Consider the following 25,951-nt stretch of genomic DNA (forward strand, 5'->3'; position numbering starts at 1 on the left):
GCCAAGCATTTGGGCCATCTGTTGCTTTCCCAGGCCTTCAGCAGGGAGCTTGATTGGAAGTGGAGCAGCTGGGATTTGAACTGGTGCTCAAATGGAATGCTGGCACTGCAGGCAGTGGCTTTACCCACTCAGTCACAGCACCAACACCTTAACTGATAGATTCTAAATATGCCTCTAGAACATAAGTAAAAATTTGAGAAACAAGTAATCCTTAGAGAATTTAATGTTTTCTAAATATATTCCATATGTTTAATGCTTCAATATAAACAATATTTAAGATAACTTTTGTGTTTTGTAGAGTAAGTATGCATGTTTGATTTAGGCAGTAAAGTAAGTTATTAGAAAAATAGTAGAAGCTAATTGTTTTGTGGATTTCAAAATAGTGACACATCAACTGTGATTCAAAATCTGCGGTTAAGGTCGTATTTAACATTCTTCCCTGTGTGACATGTGACATTCCTCCTTTCTCATAACACTAGAATTTACTACTCACAGAGGTCTGGTAGACTTTACTCCTGTAAACGTGTCATTAAATAACGTTAATGACAGTTTTTAGTGTATGAAGCAATTTCCTTGTATTAATTTTTTCTCATTCATTTAAACTCAGATCCTTGAAAATTGTGGAATGAGCAGAATGATGAGATACTGAAGCAAAGAATTTTATTAAATCAGTAAAGAGGTTCCTATATATGTGTTTACATTTATATTTGCCTAGTTTATCTTTTTTTAAGTTTTTAAGATAGCATTTATTTTCACTGTGCTGGATTCTCCTGTCATTTATTTGAAAGGCAGAGTTACAGAGAGGCAGAGACAGAGAGAGAAAGAGAGAGAGAGGTTTTTCCATCCACTGGTGCACTCCCCAGATGGCCACAACAGCTGGAGCTGTGCCATCTGAAGCCAGGAGCCTGCACCTTATTCCGGGTCTCCCACGCGGGTGCAGAGTCCCAAATACTTGGGCCATCTTCCACTGCTTTCCTAGGCCTTAGCCGATAGCTGGATCAGAAGTAGAGAAGCCAGGACTCAAACTGGCAGCTATATGGGATGCCAGCATTGAGGCGGCAGCCTTAACAGCTATGCCACATAGCTGGCCCCACCTAGTTTACCTTACAGTTGGAAGAAAAGTAAATTCTTTAAATTTCTTATGCTCTTAAATGGGGAAGTTGAAGTATTGGAGATTGATGTTTTAGCTAATATCTTCAACTATAACCTCTTCTCTTTTCTTAGCTGATTATTGATTTATTTGTTTGAGTTACAGAGAGAGACAGATCTAACTTCTGTTGGTTCACTCCCCAAATGGCTGCAATGGCTTGGGCTGGGCCAGGGCCAAGAGCCAGGAGCTTCTTCTGAGTTTCCTATGTGATTGGTAGGGCCCCGTGTACTTGGGCCATCTTCCACCGCTTTTCCCAGGCCATTAGCAGGAGCTGGATCAGAAGTGGAGTAGCCAGCACTCCAACAGGCACCTTAATGGGAAGGTGGCAGCTATACCTGCTATGCCACAACACTACCGGCCTTAACCTTATTTATTTATTTATTTATTTATTTAAAATTTTTGACAGGCAGAGTGGACAGTGAGAGAGAGACAGAGAGAAAGGTCTTCCTTTTGCCATTGGTTCACCCTCCAATGGCGCCGCGGTAGGCGCGCTGCGGCCGGCGCACTGCGCTGATCCGATGGCAGGAGCCAGGTGCTTCTCCTGGTCTCCCATGGGGTGCAGGGCCCAAGCACTTGGGCCATCCTCCACTGCACTCCCTGGCCACAGCAGAGAGCTGGCCTGGAAGAGGGGCAGCCGGGACAGGATCCGTGCCCCGACTGGGACTAGAACCCGGTGTGCCGGCGCCGCAAGGCGGAGGATTAGCCTAGTGAGCCGTGGCGCCGGCCGGCCTTAACCTTATTTTAACGAATAGTATTTGTTGCCTGTGATAAAATTTGAACTTTCAGGGCTGCTACTGTGGCATAAAGGGTAAAGCTGCTGCATCCCATTTGAGCGCCAGTTCGAGTTCCAGCTGCTCTGCTTCTGATCTAGCTCCCTGCTAATGCACCTGGGAAAGCAGCGGAAGATGGCACAAGTGCTTGGGCACCTGCACCCACATGGGAAACCAGGTAGAAGCCCCTGGCTCTTGGCTTTGGACCTACTCAGTTCCAGCTGTTGCAGCCATTTGGGGAGTGAACCAGCAGAGGGAAGATTTCTCTCTGCCTCTCCCTCTCTCTCTCCCTCTCTCTCTCTCTCTCTCTCTTTTTTAAAGATTTATTTGAAAGAATTACACAGAGAAAGAGAGGTCTTCCGTCCCCTGGTTTACTCCCCAGTTGGCTGCAACAGTTGGAGCCAGGAGTTTCCTCCGGGTCTCCAATGCAGGTGCAGGGGCCCAAGGACTTGGACCATCTTCTACTGCTTTCCCAGGCCTTAGCAGAGAGCTGAATAGGAAGTGGAGCAGCTGGGACTCAAACCAGCACCCATATTGGATGCAGGCACTGCAGGCAGTGGCTTTACCGCTGTGCCACAGCACCAGCCCCAACTCTATCTTTCAAATAAATAAATCTTTAAAAAAAATAAAGCTTTCAAACAAAAATTAGAATTTTGAAGAACAGTATCTGCCATCATGAGCTGGAAGCTTCCCAGTGCACTTTGAAAGATTTTTCAGATGAAATTAGTGGTAATATTAATGTTTTTTTGTTTTTTTGTTTTTTTTTTTTTAACAAAAAGATTTATTTACTTACTTGAGAGGTAGAGGTACAGAGAGAGAGAGGTCTTCCATCTGCTAGTTCTTTCCCCAGATGGCTACAGTGGCCGGTAGCTGGGTTGATCTGAAGCCAGGAGCTTCTTCCTGGTCTCCCACGCGGGTCCGGGGCCCCACACACTTGGGCCATCTTCTACTTCTTTCCTAGGCCATAGCAGAGAGCTGGATTCGAAGTGGAGCGGCCGGGACTCGAACCAGCACCCATATGGGGTGCTGGCACTGCAGGCGGCAGCTTTTACCCACTTCAGCACAGCGTCAGCCCCTAGATCATTGGATTTTAATTCAAACAACCATTGGTACACTTTTGGATTCCACAAACCTTTAAGAAACTACATTTGTTGATTTTTGGTGTAATGTAAAAGGCATATCCATAACTTCTTGAAAAACCTATTAAAATACTTATCCCTCTCCAGTATATGTCTGACTCAGCCTGGATTTTCTTTACACAACATACAAGCATTATAATAAGTAGAATGCAAAAGCAATTAAGAGAATGTTCATTCTGTTAAATGCCAGATGTTAAAGAGATTTGTGGTATAAAACAGTGCCATTCTTAACATTTGGCAATGGGGGGCGATATATAGTAATTTTCATATGAAAAGTGTTGTGGGTTTATTATTTTTACAATGAATATGTCTTTGGTATCCTCAGATTTAAGAGCATGAGGGTATTTTGCCATCCAATTTGACAGCTGTTGATTTAATGTGTTAATAAATTTTAGTTTACTAATAATGCTGTAGAAGAGCCTCTGGGCCAGCTTTGTTATTCAGAAGGTTGAGCTATCACCTGCAACATCAGGTAATGAAGTGAGTGCCAATTGGAGTCCTGGCTGCTATCTCAAGTAGCTTAAGTTGGCCCCTGACACCCACCTCAGGGACGGGGATGGCGTGCCAGGCCTCAGCTGTTGTGGCTGTTTGGGGCATGAACCAGCAGATAACTCTGCCTTTCAAATAAATAAGTCTGTAAAAAAAAAACCAGGAGTCTTTGAACCACAAGATAAGTGTGATAAAAGTGATTTCTGTCTTGAGATTAGTTCAGTCCACTCCATTGCTGTTTTTTAGATACCTAATCAGATTTCCCTTAATGTCTTTCATCAGGTGAAGGAAGGATACCTTTAGGACTCTTAAAATTTTATCTTAAAATTTACCTTTCCCTTACAAAGATTATATATGAGTAAACATAGTTGCCAAATACTTTGTCTCTAAAGATTTTTTTTTGTGCTTTTCCCACAAAGTGTCTGCGGAGATAAAAGTATCTGTAACACTTTATGTAGGATTTATTAAACTCTTCTGAGCCTAGTTTGGTGACATTTCTAGTTTAGCTGCCTGGTCATTAGAGGTAAATTGGTGACCTTGACAGTTGTGTTGTGTTTTGTTTCAATCCTAACATGTAACAGTTCAATGTGTTGTCTGTTCTTGAAGAAAGGCTTTAAATTGTTACAGTGGCTGTTTCCTAACTCTTAACTACTAGAAAGGAATAAAGGAAAAAATATGGTTCTTTTTCTGTAAATCTTATTGGAATACAACAGAGTCCAATTTTTTTTCATTTTTTTATTTTTTTTTAAACAGGCAGAGTGGATAGTGAGAGAGAGACAGAGAGAAAGGTCTTCCTTTTGCCGTTGGTTCACCCTCCAATGGCCGCTGCGGTAGGCGCGCTGCGGCCGGTGCACCATGCTGATCCGAAGCCAGGAGCCAGGTGCTTCTCCTGGTCTCCCATGGGGTGCAGGGCCCAAGCACTTGGGCCATCCTCCACTGCCTTCCCGGGCCATAGCAGAGAGCTGGCCTGGAAGAGGGGCAACCAGGATAGAATCCGGCGCCCCAACCGGGACTAGAATCCAGTGTGCCGGCGCCACAAGGCGGAGGATTAGCCTGTTAAGCCACGGCGCCAGCCCAGAGTTCAATTTTAATAGAGAATATTTTTTTTTTTAAATTTATTTGACAGATAGAGTTATAGGCAGTGTGAGAGAGAAACAGAGAGAAAGGTCTTCCTTCTGTTGGTTCACCCCCCAAATGGCCGCCACGGCCGGCACTGCGCCAATCTGAAGCCAGGAGCCAGGTTCTTTTTTCTGGTCTCCCATGCGGGTGCAGGAGCCCAAGCACCTGGGCCATCCTCCACTGCTCTCCTGGGCCACAGCAGAGAGCTGGACTGGAAGAGGAGCAACCGGGATAGAACCTGCACCGGCCCCTCAATTTTAAAGTTGTTGAATTTCCCATTATAAGTATGTAGTATCTACTATTGCTTAATATTCTCAATATTTTTGTGTCTGTTTATCTTTTAAAGGTTTTGTTTAACTCTTTGAGACTTTTTAAATACGCTACACCAATTTTATATCCAGGTATATACATTGAGTACATTAGAACAGCTAATTTTTAAAAATTAATATGAATGGCTTTGATTGATACTTAGCTATAGTTGATTAAAATTTCATCTAGATTTTTGATCTTAGCACATGTGAACTCTGTGGCAAATAACTGAATACTTTTGTATGCTACCAGACCAAGAATTATACATACTCTTTTTACTTCAGTTTCTATTGGTTCAGACCTCTTTGAATTTTCATATATCAGCTGAGGCTTTTTCATCTAAAGTCTGTGAGTGATTATTTATTTGTTTTAAAGATTTCTACTTATTTGAGAGGTAGAGTTACAGACAGAAAGGTCTTCCATCTGCTGGTTCACTCCCCAAATAGCCACAATTGCTAGAACTAGGCCAATCCAAAGCCAGGAGCCAGGAGCTTCTTCCTGGTATCCCACGCAGGTTCAGGGGCCCAAGCACTTGGGCCATCTTCTGCTGCTTTCCCAGGCCATAACAGAGAACTGGTTTGGAAGAGGAATAGCCGGGAATTGAATCAGCACCTATATGGGATGCTGGCACCTCAGGCGGAGGCTTAACCCACTATGCCAGTGCCAGCCCCAAGTGATCTTTTATTGAGTTGAGGGGTTTTATGGACCAGAGGTCGTTTTTAAAACCTCTGCTTTGGTCCATAGTTTTGTCTGTATTTGCTAACTGAACCTTTTTTTTTTTTTTTTTTAATGGATTCTAAATTTGGCAGAATCAAGGATATTTTGTGTGATAATGACAGGTTTTAGACTGTTAAGAGGGCATTCATAAGAATCTTCTTGTTGCTGATAGACTGTTAAAGGATGACTATTCTAGTATGTCAGACTTGACAGATTTAATATGTTCCCACTCCCCTATCAACTCTCCCCACCCCCCAGTGAAAAAGCTGTTATCTCTCCCGGGTAAAAATATTTGGATTTTGAGTCAGTTGCTTGTTTTATACTTCATTCAGAGGGGATCTAAATTCTTAAGTAGTCTGTATTAAGACAGAAACTAGAGTAGAGTAGATGGCAAAATTTTTAAAATTTCCTGAAGATTGGTAACAAGATTAGATTATGAACAGTTAATTTTTAGAGCCTGCCATTGTAGATTTATGAAATGAAAAATAAAGCTTTTTGTTATTACCCTGTACTTATTTTTTTCCAGCCTACTACAAGATGAGTTGTATTGGCCCTAGCGTAGATGACTTTCTAAGGTGGCATAGAATAATCTTTATTTCATGTTTTTTAAAAAAGTTATTTATATTTGAAAGGCAGAGATACAGAGAGAGTGTGTGAGAGGGAGAGAGAGAGGGAGGGAGGGAGGTCTTCCATCTACTGGTTCACTCCCCAAATGGCCACAACAGCTGGGGCTGGGCCGATCCAAAGCCAGGAGCCAGGAGCCTCTTCCTGGTCTCCCACGTGGGTGCAGGGGAGCAAGCACTTGCACCATCTTCCACTCCTTTCCCAGGTGCATTAGCAGGGAGCTGGATCGGAAGTGGAACATCCAGGACTTGAACCAGTACCCATATGGGATGCCAGCCCTGTAGGCAGAGGCATAGCTTTCTGCACCACAACACTGGCCCCAAGAAAAATCTTTAATATTTTTTGTCGGTTAATAAAATGTAAAATCTTTATTTAAAGTATAGGTTTTTCAGGCAGTAAATAGTTACTGTCAAGTTCTTTATTTGAGATACAGCATGTAAAAAAATGGTTGTGATAGGAATTTGGTAGCAGCAGAGGGATTGCTTACTACCTGGTTATTTCCCCCTTATCATGAGAAATACTGTTTTTATTAAAAGGCAGAGAGAAAGCTAGATCTCCAATCTGCTGGTTCACAGATACCTGCAACAGATGGTGCTGGGCCAGACAAAAACAAGGAGCTACTAACTGTGGGTTTCCTGTGGGTAACAAGGACTCAACTACTTGAGTCATTGCCTGCTGCCTCCCAGAGTGTGCAGCAGCAGAAAACTGCAGTTGGAAACACCCAGGAGTCATACCCAGATCCTGCAGTCATGATGTGGATATCTCAAGTGATGTCTTAATAGCTGGGCGAAATGCTTGCCCCTGAGAAATATTTATATTTTTCTAGCAATAGAACCAGTTCTTCAAGTGAAGTATTTTTAGCTCTTAATATTGTATTTCTTTAAATTTTTTTTTTTTTTTTTTTTTTAATTTGAGAGGCAGAGTGACAGGGAATGAGGGAGAGAGATCTCTTCCATCTGCTGGTTCACTCCCCAAATGCCCACAACAGCCAGAGCTAGGCCAGGCTGAAGCTGGGAGCTAGGAACTCTATCCACGTCTACCACATAGGTGGCAGGAACTCAGATACTTAGACCAATATCCGCTGGCTCCCAGGTTCCACATTAAAAGGATGTTGGATTAGAAGTAGCCAGACATTCTGATACGGGATGTCAGTGTCTCAAGTGATGACTTAAGCTGCTGTGCTTTAACACCCACCCCTATGCATTTTAACATAACAAAATTATCATCCTAATTAATATTTTTAAGATGTACAGTGCAGGGCCTGGCATTGTGGTATAGCAGGTAAAGCCACTGCCTGTGACACTGGCATCCCATATGGGTGCTGGTTCAAGTCCTGGCTGTTTCATTTCTGACCCAGCTCCCTGCTAATGTGCCTGAGAAAGCAGCTGAAAATGGCCCAAATACTTGGGTCCCTCCCACTCAGTGGGAGACCCAAATGAAGTTCCTGGCTTCAGAATGGCCCAGCCCCAGCTGTTGGGATCATTTGGGGAGTGAACCAGTGATTGGAAAGTCTCTGTCTTGTCCCTCTTTCTGTAGCTCTACCTTTCAAATAAAAGTAGACTTGCAGTCTTTGTGACTGACAACATACTGTGAACAGGATTTCCTTCCTTTTGGGAGCTGAAGAGTATTCCATTGTTTGTATATACCATATTTTATTTACCTGCTAATCCTTTTTTCTACATTTGTATTGCTTCTACCTTTTAGCTAGTTTGTTGCTAAGCCATATATGTAAATGTGTATTTCTGGATGTTGGAAGGAATAGGTAAGTACTTTCTGTAAGTGATTTGGGGGTGACAGGAAACTAGGCAAACATAAAAGTATCGAATTAGAGGATATTAAAGTGTAGAATTGTTACTTGTTTTTTTTTTTTTTTTTTTTTTTTTTTGACAGGCAGAGTGGATAGTGAGAGAGAGACAGAGAGAAAGGTCTTCCTTTTTGCCGTTGGTTCACCCTCCAATGGCCGCTGCAGCCGGCGCATCTCACTGATCTGAAGCCAGGAGCCAGGAGCTTCTCCCGGTCTCCCATGCGGGTGCAGGGCCCAAGGACTTGGGCCATCCTCCACTGCCTTCCTGGGCCATAGCAGAGAGCTGGCCTGGAAGAGGGGCAACCAGGATAGAATCCGGCGCCCCAACCGGGACTAGAACCTGGTGTGCCAGCGCCGCAAGGTGGACGATTAGCCTGTTAAGCCACGGCGCCGGCCAGAATTGTTACTTCTGAGAAAAATTTGTTTCCCAGTTTAACTGTTTGAAAACTAAAACCAGCTTGTTTTGTAGGTTGTTTCAGAATGGAATTGGGCAAAAATCAAAGTTTTGACTGAAGTTTCACCTCATTTGTTTTGCAGTTTGTTTAAAATAAGAAAAACCTGGGAGTTTTAGTCACATTCCATTACTGTGAAATTCTTTATGTCTGCCATAAAGACAGCCAGTGCATTGTTTCATTTATATTTTAGTTAACAAAAACAGGAAAGTTTGATACGTGTATTGCGTTTCTTACAGTGGCCTTTTGAGACATTATCATTTTATAGAGGAGGACACTGAAACTCAAAAGTCATTGAGCAGCGTTAACCCATGGTTATACATGAATATTAGTAAAACTATTCTGCCTGCTTCTTTTTAGGCTCCTGAATTTCTGCCCTGATGGTTCAATTTAATCTCTCTCCCTCTCTCTTTTTTTTTTTTTTTTTGACAGGCAGAGTGGATAGTGAGAAAGAGAGACAGAGAGAAAGGTCTTCCTTTGCCGTTGGTTCACCCTCCAATGGCCGCTGCAGCCGGCGCACCGCGCTAATCCGAAGCCAGGAGCCAGGTGCTTCCTCCTGGTCTCCCATGCGGGTACAGGGCCCAAGCACATGGGCCATCCTCCACTGCACTCCCGGGCCATAGCAGAGAGCTGGCCTGGAAGAGGGGCAACCGGGATAGAATCCGGCACCCCGACCGGGACTAGAACCTGTTGTGCCGGTGCTGCTAGGCGGAGGATTAGCCTAGAGAGCCGCGGGCCGGCTCCCTCTCTCTTTTTAAGTATTTGTTTATTTGAAAAGCAGACAGGCCGGCGCTGTATCTCAATCGGCTAATCCTCCGCCTGCGGCGCTGGCATACCAGGTTCTAGTCCCGGTCGGGGCGCTTCATTCTGTCCCGCTTGCTCTTCCAGTCCAGCTCTCTGCTGTGGCCTGGGAAGGCAGTGGAGGAAGGCCCAGGCCCAGGTCCTTGGGCCCTGCATCCACATGGGAGACCAAGAGAAGCATCTGGCTCCTGGCTTCGGATCAGCGTGGTGCATTGGGAGGTGAACCAACGGAAAAAGGAAGACCTTTCTCTCTGTCTCTCTCTCTCACTGTCCACTCTGCCTGTCAAAAAAAAAAAAAAAAAGCAGACAAACATATCTCCCATCCGCTGATTGATCCCCAAGTGCCCATCACAGGTAAGGCTGAGCCAGGCTGAAGCCAAAGCCAGGGTCCCAGAACTCTTCAGGTCTCTCAAGTGGGTAACAGAGACTCAAGTACTTGAACCATTTCTTACTGCCTACGAGAGTGCACATTAGCAGGAAATTGGACTGGGAGCAGAGTGGGGACTCACTATACCACAACACCAACCTTGTTGGCACAGTTTTAAAAAATATTTTTGGGGGACCAGAGTTGTGGCATAAACTGTGCCTGTGTTGCTGGCATCTTGTATCAGAGTGCTGGTTTGTGTTCCAGCTGTTCTGCTTCCACTTCAACTCCCTGCTAATGTGCCTGGGGAAAGCTGCAAGCAGGTGGCCCAAGTACTTGGGTTCCTGCCGCCCATGTGGGAAACCTGCATGGAGTTCCTGGCTCCTGGCTTTGGCCTGACCCAGCCTTGGCTGTTGCAGCCATTTGAGGAGTGAACCTCTATGTGGAAGATCAGTTGCTCTCTCTCTGTTTCTCTTTCTCTCCCTCCTATCCCTCTGTCTTTCAAATAAATCTTTAAAATATATATATATATGTATATATATATATATTAGGTTGTATCATGAGACTTCAGTTATTCAACCACAATTCAACAAGTATATGCTAAGTGCTCACTGCAGTGGGGAATGTGAAGGAAATAGAAGACATGGTTCCATTATTTCAGTTTTATTGACGTGACTCTTTTTCCATTTTTTTTTTTTTTTTTTTTTTTTAAGATTTATTTTATTTTAGTTGAAAGTCAGAGTTACACAAAGAGAGAAGGATGCTGGCACTGGAGGCCACGGCTTTACCCACTAAGCCACAGCACCACCACCACCCCGTTGGTTTTTTACCTTGGTTCTGTGAGATCTGTTCCTGATTCCCTGTAAAAAATTTTATAGTCATCCTGGAATGTAAGCAATAAATTATTTTCCTTTTCCCATGATATTGCCATAGGGCTATAGTATAATAATTCCTTAGTTACTTCTTGGGGTTAAATGAAAAAAAAAATCACACTAGAAGCCTAGCATCAGTGCTTTCAAATGGTTGTCAATTGTAGTTTACCAGTGAATATCACAGTTCTGTACATTTTTGTGGGTGAATGTTTACCGTAGCCGATGAACTTTAATGTTTATTTAAAAATTTTTAACGTTATATGAAAAGCTCAGGCACACAACAGGTATAGATCTTACATCTGCCATTCACTCCCCAAATGGGCCAGGCCGAAGCTGCCTAGAAGAACTCCATTCTAGATTCCCATGGAGTGGTAGAAACCTGTTTCCCTGAGCCATCTATCCAGTGTCCCCTAGGGTGTGCATTAGCAGAAGCTGGCAATTGGGATCAGAGTCAAGACTTGAGATCCAGAGACAGAGAGTGTCTGCCATGCTGTTGCACTCCCTAGATGGCCACAACAGCCAGCTCCAAACCAGGCTGAAGCCAGGAGCTTCATCTGTGTCTCCTACATGGGTCACAGGAGCCTGAACACATGGACCATCTTCTGCTTTTCCTAGGGCATTAGCAGGGAGCTGGATCCAAAGTGGAGCAGCTAAGACACAAACCAGCACCCATATTGGATGCCAGTGTTGCAGCCAGAGGCTTTGCCCACTATGCCACAATACCTGCCCCTAAGCCATGTCTTAACTGTCATGTCAAATACCCACTCTGACACTGCTGTTCAAACCTCAAAAGCAGCTTTGCATTAAGGCGTGGACATTTGGCGCACTGGTTAAGGGGCTGCTTATGACATCCACATACCATATTTGAGTGACTGGGTTTAAGTCCAGGCTGTACTTAAGATTTCAGCTGTCCACCAGTGTGCAACCTGGGAGGCACCAGGTGATGGCTCCAGGATTTGGGTCTCTGCCACCCATGTTGGAGACTTGGATGAGTTCCTGGCCTCTGGCTTCAGTCCTGGCCACCATTGGCTATTGTGTGCATTTGGGGAGTGAGCCCGGAAATGGAAAATCTGTTTCTTTCTCTCTGTTTCTCTACTTTTCAAATAAATATAAATAAATTAATTTTTTAAAAGCTGTTCAGTATGGGCCCGTGTTGTGGTACTGTAGTTGGTAAAGCCACCACCTGCAATGCCAGCATCCCATATGGGTGCTCAAGTTCTGGCTTCTCCATTTCAGGTCCAGCTCCCTGCTAATGGGCTTGGGAAAGCAGCAGAAGATGGCCCAAGTGCCTGGGCCACTATACCCACTTGGGAGACCTGGATGAAGGTCCTGGCTCCTGGCTTTGGCCTGGCCCAGCTCTGGCTGTTGGGGCCATTTGAGGAGTGAACAAAATGAAGATTTGTCTCTGTCTCTTCTCTGTCTATAAATTTGCCTTTCAAATAAATAAAAATAAATCTTTAAAAAAATGTTCATAAACGCATGGACCCATTTGTTCACATGTCTACCATCTCTAATTCTTAACTTAGCTTCTTGGGAATTTTGTTAACATTCTTTAAAAACCCAAATGTCAAGATTTGTATACTAATGGGTTGATGAGAATAAATCTTTATTCAATTCTTTCTGTCCATTAATTTATTGTAAGAATTTTTATTCTTTAAAGGAAAAATAACTTTGCATTTATAACCATGAAGTGTCTGCTAAATTTTTTGTGGTTGTAAAAAAAGATTTATTTATTTGAAAGGCAGAATGAATTACACATTCTAGCTGGGTAAAGTTATAGAAGGGAGCCGGCACTGTGGTATAGCAGAAAAAGCCACTATCTGTACTGCTGTCATCCCATATGAGTGTCAGTTCGAGTCCCGGCTGCTCCACTTCTGATCCACCTCTCTGCTATGGCCTGGGAAAGCAGTAGAAGATTATCCAGAGAAGAAATAATTTGAGTGTATAGTACATGGGAATTTTTTTTTTTTTTTTTGACAGGCAGAGTGGATAGAGAGAGACAGAGAGAAAGGTCTTCCTTTTGCTGTTGGTTCACCCTCCAATGGCCACTGCGGCTGGCGCACCGCGCTGATCCGAAGGCAGGAGTACTTATCCTGGTCTCCCATGGGGTGCAGGGCCCAAGGACGTGGGCCATCCTCCACTGCACTCCTGGGCCACAGCAGAGAGCTGGCCTGGAAGAGGGGCAACTGGGACAGAATCCGGCGCCCCATCCGGGACTAGAACCCGGTGTGCCGGCGCCGCAAGGCGGAGGATTAGCCTGTTGAGCCATGGCGCCAGCGGGAAGGGTTTTTTATTGTAGTCATTTTTGGAGAGGACAACAGAGGAAGGCAGAGAGTACAGAAACGTGTGCTTGTTTTTGTCATCTGTAAAGGTAGATAATATTACTTGTTATTCAAAAAGATTTGGAAAAGATAATATGTACATGTAGTTTGGAAAAATGCTAATAAGGACTCAGAATTTGGTTGGTGCAGTTATTTAGCGATCGATTAACAAAATTGCAGATAGGCAATTAACAGATAACTAAAAACCTTTTGCAGTCCACAGATCAAGATTAACTAGTTTCTGGGAACATTATAGGTATGTGACTAACTTGTTAAACTTGGTTTAGGAGTTTGGAAAAGCCAGCAGGAGAAGCTTGGTTTCATAGTTTCATCAGAAGTGGAGTTAGGCTAGGGTCTGGCACTTTGACTGTAAATTTGAAGAATTTAAAATTAATGTCTGGCAATAAAATTTCAAGTGTGATCTTGTCTGGTTTCTCTTTTCTCAGGTTCCTTCAGTGTGTGGTTATTTTGTATATTGTTATACTCAGCCTTTCCTCTCAAGGGTAATGTATTTGGGCAGGGATGGGGTGCACATTGAATACATACTGGGTTTAAAAGCATCTTCCACCTTGCAGGTAAGGAGCCTGTACAGGTGCTCAGGAAAACTTAGAAATACAGACCCTTAAGTGCTGAGGCTCTCATATGCCCTGTTCTTAACTTCTCTTGTAACTGAAGGTAACATTGTAAATACTGCCTTCTTTTACTTTATATTTTCTCTTTACCCTCTTTCCTCCACTCATCTGTTTGTATTATGGTTCCAGTCTTCACCAGAACCTAGAGTAAGCTGATGATATATTTAGAACCCTTAAAAAATTCTACAGGATTCTGAAGAGAATCAGAAGCAAATTTAATTTTATTAGTGAAACACTTCTTAGAAGCTTTGTACAGTTAAAAGTGCAGTTCGCATCATAACTACCACAAATTAGCTGTCTGTAATTGTTGAGTTAAATTTGTGCTTACATTTCAAATTTAACTCAGGCCAGGATCTTACTATGTTTGTAAAGATTAGCTTTTGTTATTAACATGCCTTTTAAAGTAGACTGTAGTCCAGTGTTGGAAAAGTATGAATTTAAGAAGTGAAACCTGAACTCCTTCATCAGAAGTAACCTTCAAATTTTTTTTTAAAGATTTATTTATTGGGGCTGATGCTGTAGTATAGCTAAGCCTCCACCTATGGTGCTGCCATCCCATATGGGCCCTGGTTCATGTCCCAGCTGCTCCTCTTCCAATCCAGCTCTGTCCTGTGGCCTGAGAAAGAAGCAGAAGTGGCCCAAGTGCTTTGTTCCCTGCACCCACGTGGGACACCTAGAAGTTCTTGGGTTTGGATCTACAAAGCTCCAGCTGTTGCAGACATTTGGGGAGTGAACAGTGGTATGGAAGACCTCTCTCTCTATCCTTCCTTCTCTCTGGGTGTAACTCTGCCTCTCAAGTAAATAAATATTTACTTAAGAGATAAATATTTACACAGAGAGAGGGGTCTTCCATCTGCTAGTTCACTCCCCAAATGGCTGCAACAGTTAGTGCCTATCCAAAGCCAAGAGCCAGATGCTTCTTCTGGGTCTCTGACGTGGGTGCAGAGGCCTAAGGACTTGGGCACACTACTTTCCCAGGCACACTAGCAGGGAGCTGGATCAGAAATGGAAGAGCTGGGACTCAAACTGGTGCGTATATGGGACGTTGGCACTGCAGGTGGCGGCTTTACCTGCACAGCGTCAGCCCCCATACTTCCTTTTACAAATAGGAAACACAATTAGTTGAGAACTTAGAATGCACCCATGTGGGAGACCCGGCGTAGCTCTGGCCGTTGTGGCCAGTTGGAGAATGAACCAGCGGATAAAAGTCTCTCTCTCTCTCTCTCTCTCTCTCTCTCTCTCTCTCTCTCTCTGCCTCTCCTTCTCTCTGTGTGTAACTCTGACTTTCAAATAAATAAATATATCTTCAAAAAAAGAGACTATTTTATTGTATGTAGACCATTTTTTATTTATTCATTGATCCTATTGATGCACATTTGGATTGCTTCCACTTTTTGTCTGTTTGACTAGCGCTGGTAACATTTATATTGAAGTATCTGTTCAAGTCCCGTGCTTTGAATTCTTTCTTGCATGTACCCAGAAGTGTAGCCAGTAGATCATGTATTAATTATATCTTTAATTTTTTTAAGAACAGTCATACTGTTGTCTGTAGTTGCTGAACTAGTTTACATTTCATCAACAAAGCATAAGGTTTGCAATTTCTCCACATCTTCACTAATTCTTATCTGATATTTTAAAAAATAATAGCTGTCCTGGGGCTAGTATTGTGGTGTAGCAGTAAAGCCACCACCCACAACACCAGCATCCGGTATCAGTGCCGGTTTGAGTCCTGGTTGCTTCACTTCCAAGCCAACTCCCTGTTAATGGTCTGGGAAAAGCAGTGGAGGATGGCCCAAGTGTTTGTGCCCTGCCTTCCACTTAGGAGACCTGGAAGAAGTTCCTGGCTCCTGGCTTTGACCTGGCCCAGCTCTAGCAATTGCAGTCACTTGGGGAGTGAACCAATGGTTGGAAGGCCTGCCCCCCTCTCTCTCTCCCTCTCCACAACTCTTTCTTTTTTATCTATTTATTTAATTTTTGACAGGCAGAGTGGACAGTGAGAGAGAGAGACAGAGAGAAAGGTCTTCCTTTTGCCGTTGGTTCACCCTCCAATGGCCGCCGCGGCCGGCGCATCTCACTGATCAGAAGCCAGGAGCCAGGTGCTTCTCCTGGTCTCCCATGAGAGTGCAGGGCCCAAGCACTTGGACCATCCTCCACTGCACTCCCGGGCCACAGCAGAGAGCTGGCCTGGAAGAGGGGCAACCAGGACAGAATCCGGCACCCCGACTGGGACTAGAAGCCGGTGTGCCGGCACCGCAAGGCGGAGGATTAGCCTGTTGAGCCACGGCGCCAACCCTCCACAACTCTTTCAAATAAATAAATTAGAAAAAAAATTCTGATCCTGCCTTCTGCTAATGAGCATCCTGGGAGGCAGCAGATGCAGGCTCAGGTATTTGAGTCCCTGCCACCCATGAGAGAGACCCCGATGGGTTTCCAGTCTCCTGGCTTCAGCCTGTTCCATCCCTGGCTGTTGTGGGTGTTTGGGGAGTGAACCAATGGATAGACAGTCTCTCTTTGTTGTCTTTGTCTCTGTGCCTTTTGAATAAAATAAAAATAAAAAAATTTTTTTGGCCATTCATGTAAGTGTTTATTTCCAGGTTTGCTATTTACTCCATGGTAGACTCCATTCGGAAGGGTTTTTCTGTTTCTTCTAAAAATGCCCTCTGGATTTTGTTAGTGATTAAGTCTTCTCCATGAACATGGAATGTCTTTCCATTTGTGTCTTCAATTTCATTATGTAGTTTTCAGTATAGAAGTCTTTTGCCTCCGTGGGTAACTTTATCCCCAAATACATATTGACCCTTTTAAAATGGAATTGTTCTCTTAATTTTATTTTCAGGTTGCCCGTTGTTAGTGTATAGAAATACAACTGATTTTTGTTTGTTGATTTTGCGTTCAAATTTGGCAACCTAACAAATGATAGTCTCTTATTGAGGTGGTAAAAATGTTTGAAAATATCCTTTCTTTGACAGAGAACAAGTCATGTGGAAATCAGTTGAAACTGGGTTTGTCTCTTTAGACTTGATATGTGTCTGTACAGGATAGCTGCTTGTGTGAATGAAGGGCTTGTGCAGCTGGATGTGGTAGCTGTATGTAATGCTTAATGTGTTTGTGTTAATACTGCTTAATTCTGTGTTCCGAGTTTTCGTCAATAGAAGACAAAGAACCACACAGTTCATACCAGAGTATCGGATCAGAGGATTAATTGTTACCCCATTAATTTTTCGCTGATTCTTCCTCTCAAATTCCTTTTGTTAGTATTCTTAGGAGATAGGCTAATAAATTAGGGGGCTAAGGAAATAAAAGAGAAAAAATATGGGGTAGGAAAGGGTTTTTATTTTTAATTGTTAAAAGTGAGTATCTGGGTTTGTGAGTTAGAATGCTATTGATTTTCTAATATAAGATTTGTGGTCAATTATGTATCATGCACATTCCACGTTGCCCAGGTGCCTGCTGCTGAGTGCAATTGTAGAGACTTCTTGTGCAGTGGTGTGATAATTCAATGTTGCTGTGTTTCAGTTTCTTCAATACCGTAGGTATATTGCTGAGGTTTTGGGCTGTGCTTACTGAATTTGAAATTAGTCATATTGCCTTTGCTTTCTTTCTTTCTTTCTTTTTTTTTAAGAAATCACTGGATAATTTTTTAAATTGCCATAGTAGAAACCACCCTGGGAATTGATGGTGTAGATTAAAAGACCTTTGTTTTCTGCAACAATAGAATTGAATTATAAAGCTAGGAAAACCAACAAGCATTTCCTGTCACATTTATCAAAACATAGTCTTTTAAAGAATAGCAAAGTGCCTTACTTAAACAAATAGCTTTGTTGATTTCCGCTGGAGAATGGTAAATCCAAGCCTGTAGACATGCTTTGAATTGACCAACAAACATAATGGGGAGAGTTCAGTGTCCTTGCAAACTCTGGAAGGGTGCCATTACTAAGCTAAAAAGAAGTTTATCAGGAAACAGTACAGATGAGAAATGTGAAGGAAGTCCTTACTGACTGCCTTAATTTTTTTTTTTTAAAGATTTATTTATTTATCTGAAAGGCAGAGTTACAGCAGAGGCAGAGAGAGAGAGAGAGAACCTCCATCTACTGGTTCACTCCCCAGATGGCCGCAAGAGCCAGAGCTGAGCCAATCCAAAGCCAGGAGCATCCTCCAGGTCCGCCATGCAGGGGCCCAAGGACCTGGACCATCCTCCACTGCTCTCCCAGGCCACAGCAGAAAGCTGTATTGGAAGCAGAACAGCAGGAACTCGAACCCCCTTGATGTTTTCTATATGTGTTTGAGAAGCCTTGCTGGGAGTAAGTAAAGGGACTTACTTTGAGTAGCCAGAGTTAGAATTGAAGGGTGGTGGACCGTAGGGCAGTTGGTTGATGTGATATTTTGTACTTTGAAACAGGGATTAAAAGTGAATGGATTAGAAGTGCAAATTAGTGCTTAAAATGCTCCTGTCCCTTATTGGAGTACCTGAGTCTGATTCCTGGCTCTTGGCTCCTGACTCCCAGCTTCCTGCTGCTGCAGTCCCTGGGAGGCAGCTTTGGCTTGAACCAGCCCTGGCTGTTGTGGCAGATAGGAGTGATCTCTCTCTGCCTCTTGAACTCAGACACATAGACACACACTTTTTAAAAATATGACTCAGAATGACTCTTTCCAAATGGAATATGACCAACAGAGAGGCTTGCATTTTGCCAGGAGAGACTTAACTATGAAGCACAGAATTGAAACTCTGCTCTGAAGCTGCCTTTGACCTGCAACACTACTACCTCACCTGGTAATTACTGTAACGTTGCTAGTTTGGTAGGAAGCCTCTAAGATGTCCCCAATTATCTCTGGCTTCTGGTATTCAAGTCCTTGTGTATCTACTCCTGTTGAGTGTGGTTGGACCTGGTGACTTGCTTCTACAAGTATAGGAAAAGTGATTGAATGTCACTGAGGAGATTGGATTATGAAAAGGATTTGGCTTCTATGTTGGGCTACACTCTTTTCACTTGTTTTGAGGGAAGCCAGCTACCATTTTTATGAGTTTCTCTGTTGAGTTCATGTAATGAGGAATTAGTATCTCTGTCAGCAGCCAGTGAAGACCTGATGCTTGCCAACAGTCAACGTGCATTGAGCTCGGAATGGATCCTCCTCCAGTACGGCAGCCCTGGCTGACATGTTAACCAAAGCCTTGTGAGAGTTACTGAGCTGGAGGTGGAAGCTAAGTCACACCCAGATTCCTGACCCATAGAAACTGTGAGATAATGTTTGTTGTTAGCCAGTACCTTTGGGGTAATATGTTAGGCAGCAAGAGAACTATGCAGGAAGTAACAGTGTAAACCTTTCCCCTCCTCGTTTTGAAAGACTTAAACTTGTCTCTAAACTTGAACCCAACTAAGTTCCCAATATTACATAAACAGACCTTTCTCTTTAAAGGCACATACACAAAATGATAGACACATTGAGATTCAGTAGTGTAAAAGAAGGTGACTGGGGTGAGGAAGTGCTTTCTTTCTTTCCTTTTTAAGGGTTTGTTTATTTATTTGAAAATCAGAGTTACAGAGAGGGAGAGGGAGAGACAAATCTTCTATCCTCTAGTTCACTCCCCAGATGGGGCCAGGTTGAAGCAAGGAACCAGGAGCTTCATCTGGGTCTCCCCCCTGGGTGGCAGGAGTCCAAATACTCAGGCCATCTTCTGCTACTTTCCCAGGACATTAGCAGAGAGCTGGATCAGAAGTGGAGCAGCTGGGACATGAACTGGTGCCCATATGGGATGCAAGTGTCTCAGGCAACAGCTTACCCATTATGCCACAATGCCAGCCCCAAATTTGTGATTTTTAAGAATATTAATTCTTTGGAAGCAAATAGCTGTAGAGCTTTAGAAGTATTCCACAAGAGAGGGAAAATGAGGTGAAAGTTCTAAAACAAAACTCATAAGAAACAGAACTGATCAAATGTATAATAAAAAAACAAAGCAAAAGATAGAACAAGCAGATAAAGTTAGACAAACAATAAGTTTTCCTAAGTCAAAGAGCAGATTGGGAGATTCAGAGTATAGCTAACATTTGCTGAATATTCATTATGTGCTGAGTATTTGTCAAATCAGAAGTCATTTATGTTCTCTACAACCCCATGTGGTAGGTCCTATTAATATTAATTCTACCGGGGCCAGTGCTGTGGCTTAGTAGGTTAAGCCTCCCCCTGCAGTGCAGGCATCCCATAAGGGCACTGGTTTGTGTCCCAGCTTCTCTTCTGATCCAGCTCCCTGCTGGTGGCCTGGGAAAGCAGTGGAAGATGGTGCAAGTGCTTGGACCCCTGCACCCACTTGAGAGACCTGGAGGAGGCTCCTGGGTCCTGGCTTCAGATTGGCCCAGCTTCAGCTTTTGCAACTATTAGGGAAGTGAACCAATGGATGGAGGACCTCTCTCTTCTGTGTCTCCCTCTATCTGTCTGTAGCTCTGCCTCTCAAATAAGTAAATAAATCTTTAATTATTGGTAGAAGAATTAGTATATTTTTTTTAAAGTAAATGCCATCAAAACAGATTTATATCTAGGAAAAACGTAGTGGGTTTAAAAACTCAAGATAAATAAATAGAACAGGTATCAAGGCAAGAAGCAGGTTATCTACAAAGGAATGTATTATCAGTTGCTATTGTATGTCTTGTGTAATTAAATGCTAGAACTGAGAGATCCAAAATAGAGGCCAATAGGCATGTGAGGCTGTTATGTCTAATTAAAATTATAGTTTAAATAAATTCATTTCTTCTTTTGTGCTCTTCACATTTCAAATGCTCAGTAACTATCTGTGAGGTCATGGCTACAATATTAGTGCAGAATAGAACATTCCCATTATTGTAGGAACTTTTATTGGACATTGCTGTACTGTGAAGGATGATAGAGTGGCATCCAGGGAACTCTGAGGAAAAAGCTGTTATAACCTAAAAAATCTTCATCTATGGCAGATACTAATAAGATGCCCTTCAGAAGCCAAATTTCAGACTTCGAGAGCAGTTATTTCACCATAGGCAATAGAACCGCAAGACTTTCCTCTTTCCTTCCGGTAACCATAAAATAGTCATAAGAAACAACAGTTTTAGCTGGCGCTGCAGCTCAATAGGCTAATCCTCTGCCTGCGATGCCAGCACCCCGGGTTCTAGTCCCGGTCAGGGCGCCGGATTCTGTCCCGGTTGCTCCTCTTCCAGGCCAGCTCTCTGCTGTGGCCCAGGAGGGCAGTGGAGGATGGCCCAAGTCCTTGGGCCCTGCACCCGCATGGGAGACCAGGAGAAGCACCTGGCTCCTGGCTTCGGATCAGCGCGGTGTGGCCATTGGGGGGTGAGCCAACGGAAAAGGAAGACCTTTCTGTCTGTCTGTCTTCTATCTATCCACTCTGCCTGTCAAAAAAAAGAAACAACAGTTTTATGACCCCTTTTATTAGAATTATCTAAAATATTTCTGTGTCACCAAAACTACGTTGACCATGTTACTTGATCCTTAAGTACTTCCATAGGTGCTTCCTTTTCAAAACACTCTCTTTTCCTGGCATCTGGAAGAACCCCTCATAATGCACAAGGAGTTCCCATGCATTCTCCTTTACTATCTGGTTTTTCTGCTTCAACAGTGTAGACAGCCTCAAGGCTCAATCCTGGGAACACATGTCTGGTTTTCTTTATCTCTACTCATTTAGTAGGAAATCATCTTTAAATCTCAATAACTTAAAATGCCTTCTAGGAGCTGATGAGATCCTGATTGTACATGTCATTTTCTCTACACTGCTGTCAAATCTATGTAGCTTCCTACATAACATTTCTACTTGAGTGTCCAGCCCTACTACATCAAAGTTGTACAAATGGAAAATCTGGTTCCCTTTTTACCCTAATCTTGGTTTTTCATAGTGTGTTTCAGTAAATGATACTGCATTTTTTTTTCTCTCTACTGGCTTGGCTCTAAAACATTGGAATCATCCTTTGATAACCTGTATCAAGGTTTGGCAGTGCTATCTTCCCGATGCTTTGAAGGCATCCATTTTTCTGAGGCCACCATTTGAGCTCTGACCATCCTTTTTTCTTACTTAAGCTACATTTTTTCTTCCTCCAGTTTTGAACTGTATTCACATAACAGATAATCACTTTAAAAATATAAGAAACTTCCCAGTGAATTTTTTATCACACTTTAGAACAAACCCACAGTTCTTTTTCTCATGGCTTTCAAGTCTGTATTGGTCTGGTCTTGGCTAAGTGCTCTGGGTTCATCTACCACCCATTTTCTTGCTTATTCCCCATTAGATTAATAACTTTCCTGTTTTTACTGGTTGCCAACCTCATTTTAGAGGTTTTAGAATACTTTAGAATGCCTTTAGAATATTTTGACTAGTGCTGATGGCTTATTTGCCTTTTTTCATTTTGGTTTCTGCTAAGCTAAGACACATCAAGACCTTCTGTGACCATGCTACCTGAAAAATTTTCCTCACCTCCTTAATTTATCTTCTCTTATTGGTCTTTGTATTTATAGGGTACTTAGCACTATCTGGTACTTTTTATATTTATTATTCATTTGTTTATAGTGTTTCTCCACCACAAAAATGTAAGATCCATGAGGGTAGGGATTTTTGTCCTAGTTAGTTTTTTTCCCAGCACCTGTTACGTAGTAGCTGCTTAGAAAAATATTTTTTAAGGCATGAATGAGCAAAATAATAAATTCATAACATTTACAAAAAGTAAGATAACTTTTAAGAATTAGACGAATAGTCTAAAATAAAGAAAACATTCAGTGTTTAATTCTTTTTTTCAAAGTGAGATTCATGAAAGAGAAATTGCATCTCAGAAAATAGAATCATGTTAAAAAATACTTTCAAAACACTTGAAAAGAAAAAAAAATCGGAAAACATGATTACAATTGTTTAAAAAGGGTGCTGCAAGGAGCAGGCATTCAGCCTAGAGGTTACAACACCTGCATCCACATCTGAGTGCTTGGTTCAGTTGAGGGCTCCTGACTCTTGTTGTGCCACTCATTTGGATTGTGTTTCCCTGGCCCATCCCTTCTCTTTGTGGGCGTTTGGGGGTGTGAACCAGTACATAGGATCTGTCTTTCAAATTATATATATATCAATATATATTAATATATATTATATATTAATATATATTATATATACATATATAATGGAGACAATGAATTGTAATTTAAATACAGTTGCAGACCAAATTATGAAATTGTTAATGTGAACTAACCTAGTAGAACTGAGAGGAAAGTGATTTAAAAAAAAAAAAAAGGTGAAAATGATTTTAAAAAATTTATTTAGAATGGTGAAAATGATTTAAAAAAAAAAAAGACCAGAGGCTGACCCCCTAAAAGTCCCATCTCGGGTGCCATATGGTATCAGAATAAGGGGTGCCAATTATATTACCATGTCATTATTAATAAATTCCCAATATTAATAAGCTTTGTGGGTTCTTGCCTAATATTCAGAGAAGAATTCTGAATATTGGCACAAATGAATGAGGCAGCATGATAAGTTTTAAGCTTTTTATTCAGTCAGAGAAACGTATAGGAGAATGAAGGCCCTATCTAAGAGACAAGACATTTGAATTCATACTGAGCATCAGGAGCCAGCCACATGGAAGAGCATGCAGGCCAGAAATCCTGGAGCAGGTGCCCTGAAGGCCACACGCCCTGGAGGTGCAGGGGCAACGAGGCCTGCAATGGCAAAAGAGGCAAAAGGCCAAAAGGGCCAAAAAAGGGGGGGGGTGCGCTGTGCCCACCATGTCCCAGGCATTTAATCCACTTCCAAAGGGGCGTGGTTAATTAATCTGATTGGGTGGGCACACGGGTGTGGTCAGGTAGGGGCAAGAGGTCACACAGGGGTGTGGTGAAGGCATGGTCTTCCAGCTCACCAACCTGATATTTTATCCTATATGCCTGCTTACAACAAAAAATTTTCTGAACTAAATTTCTTTTTCTGTAATAGTATATGAAGTATTCATTTTGGTTAAAGTTTTGGTGAAATCATTCTTGACATCTTCTGGGGTTATTTAGCTAGTAGATATTTTTCTTTAAAGTTGGCCCTGCTGTTTAGGTACTGTTAAATAATAGTTAATGTAAGGTAAAATATTTATTAAAAATTTCTTCATTTACTTGAAATGATTACACAGAAAGGGAGAGACAGAGGTCTTCCATCTGATGGTTCACTCCCTAGATGGCCACAATGGCCAGAGGTGGGCCAGGCTGAAACCGGGCGCTTCTTCCAGGTCTCCCACACTGGCAGTTGGGCCATCTTCTGCTGCCTTTGCCAAGTTATTAGCAGAGAGTTGGATTGGAAGTGGAGCAGCCGGGACTCGAACTGGCACCCATATAGGTTGCTAGCTTCACAGGCAGTAGCTTTACATGATGCTATCTCTAGTATTTGTTTATTAATGTTAGAAAGAACATTTCAGCTGACACAACTTACCTGAGCATTATTCCTGACTTTCTTCTTTAGCTCTGCACACTTTATCAGCTATTAAGCCTTTTTTTTCCATACTTCATAAAATTTATTTACTTCTCTTGCCTCTGTGTTTGATTTAGTTTGTTACAGTTATCCAACTTTAGGTTTTCTGTGAGGATTAAATACCCAACATACTGGAAGTGCTTTTTAAATGTTCACTCGTATTAAAATGTTACTGTACTGGTTCAGATCACTGTCGTTGCTTACCCAGATTTCTGGAGTAGCTTTTGATTTGTTTTCAGTTTCCCCTCTGCTTACCTTCCCATTTCCCAGTCTTCTTCACTTTGATTTGAGTAATTTAAGGCACATATCTAATTGATTATTCTTAGTTAAAACTCTCCAGTGGACTCCCTTTTGCCATTGGAGTAAAGTCTGTAAAATGTTTTGTTAGACACCTTAAAGATGTCATTGGCTTTCTTCCCCTAAATATTCTGCCCCTTTTTATCCAGCTTGTAGACTGGAAAAGCCTTGTCAGAATAAAAGTTTGAATTCAGTGTGCCTTTATCAAAAGTGAACAATGATGTGCTTTCACAGCATGGTCATAATAATCATAACTCTAAAATATTTTAGGCTTTAAAGATTTATTTATTTTACTTGAAAGAGAGAGAGAGAGGTCGTCCAGCCACTGGTTCACTCCCCAGTTGGCTGCAACTGCCGGAGCTGTGCTGATCCAAAGCCAGGAGCCAGGAGCTTCTTCCGGGTCACCCATGCGGGTGCAGGGGCCCAAGGACTTGGGCCATCTTCTACTCTTCTCCCAGGCCATAGCAGAGAGCTGGATTGAAAGTGGAACAGCCGGGTCTCGAACTGGCACCCATATGGCATGCCGGCACTGCAGGTGGTGGCTTTACCTGCTACGCCACAGCACTGGCCCCAGGCAGATCTTAATATAAGCCAGTTACCCATTCTGGTTGTGCAATTTTTTTTTTTAAAGATTTTTATTATTTTATCTGAATGAGTCAAGAGAAGGCGAAACAGACAGACAGATCTTCCGTTTGCTGGTTCACTCCCCAAATGGCCACAACAGCCAGACTGAGCCAGGCTGAAACCAGGAGCCAGGAGTTTCTTCCTGGTCTCCCCCGTAGGTGCAGAGACCCAAGCACTTGGGCCATCTTCCTCTGCTTTCCTAGGTACATTAGCAGAGCTGTATCAGAAGTGGAGCAGCTGGAGCTCAACTGCCACCCATATGGGATGCTGGCACTGCAGATTGGGGCCTTAACCTACTGGGCTACAGCTCTAGTTTCAGTAAATATCTTAATGAGGCATGCACAGATGTAGGAGCGTGGTGCAGCACTACTTGTTTGTATTATCTCTATGGGAAACTGTTTATAGTGTATTTGATAAGGTAACTAAATGAGGAGCTTTTTGGAATTAATAAAGAGCCATTTAAAAGTAGTGAAGTGAACATTTAATAAAGGTAATAAGTAACTTTAGGTTTAAAATCATCAATTTTTGACTCTTCTTTCTAACATGTGTAACAGTTATATGCCAAGGCTTATTGTCTGTTAAAATCATACCTGTAGACTAACTGTATTAGCAACTGTTTATCTTTCTGTTCTTTGTTGCAGGAGGGTATGGTTCCATTCCATTTTATCCAAACATGATATCAGATTATCCAGGAACAAGTTATAAAGAAGGGAGACTGGTTCCAGAACACATCTCTGGAAATTACCCTATGGACCCTGACTCTCATGGCAACATTACAATGTAGGTTTTCTGTGAGCATCAATAGCCAGTGGTCACTGTTGAGCTTATCATATAACATGTTCCTGTTCACTGAGTCAGGGGGTTGAGGAAAGATTACTACAAAGGCTGTTAGTGCTCACTGCAGATTTTTCCATAATCTGGTTGTTGAAATCACAGTAAATTGAGGCAATATCTTGACTAAGAGACACAGAATCTTGTCCTTGACGTCCAGCTTCTTTCTACCTGAGG

General features: G+C 42.5%; 1 protein-coding gene across 2 annotated transcripts in view; it reads left to right on the forward strand.

Annotated features, from left to right (window-relative positions):
* The window catches only part of PPP2R2A (protein phosphatase 2 regulatory subunit Balpha), an 82,827-nt gene that overhangs the window by 10,041 nt on the left and 46,835 nt on the right, over positions 1–25,951 (forward strand). Inside the window, exon 2 of one of the 2 annotated variants that reach the window (XM_062213828.1) lies at positions 25,585–25,723. The exons of the other annotated variant lie outside the window; for it this stretch is intronic. Within the exon in view, the coding sequence (XP_062069812.1) occupies positions 25,708–25,723 (16 nt within the window). The 5' untranslated portion in view covers positions 25,585–25,707. The remainder of the gene's footprint in view (positions 1–25,584; positions 25,724–25,951) is intronic. 2 annotated transcript variants of the gene reach the window in all.

Source organism: Lepus europaeus, chromosome 16 (genome assembly GCF_033115175.1).
Source record: "Lepus europaeus isolate LE1 chromosome 16, mLepTim1.pri, whole genome shotgun sequence".
Classification (NCBI taxonomy): domain Eukaryota; kingdom Metazoa; phylum Chordata; class Mammalia; order Lagomorpha; family Leporidae; genus Lepus; species Lepus europaeus.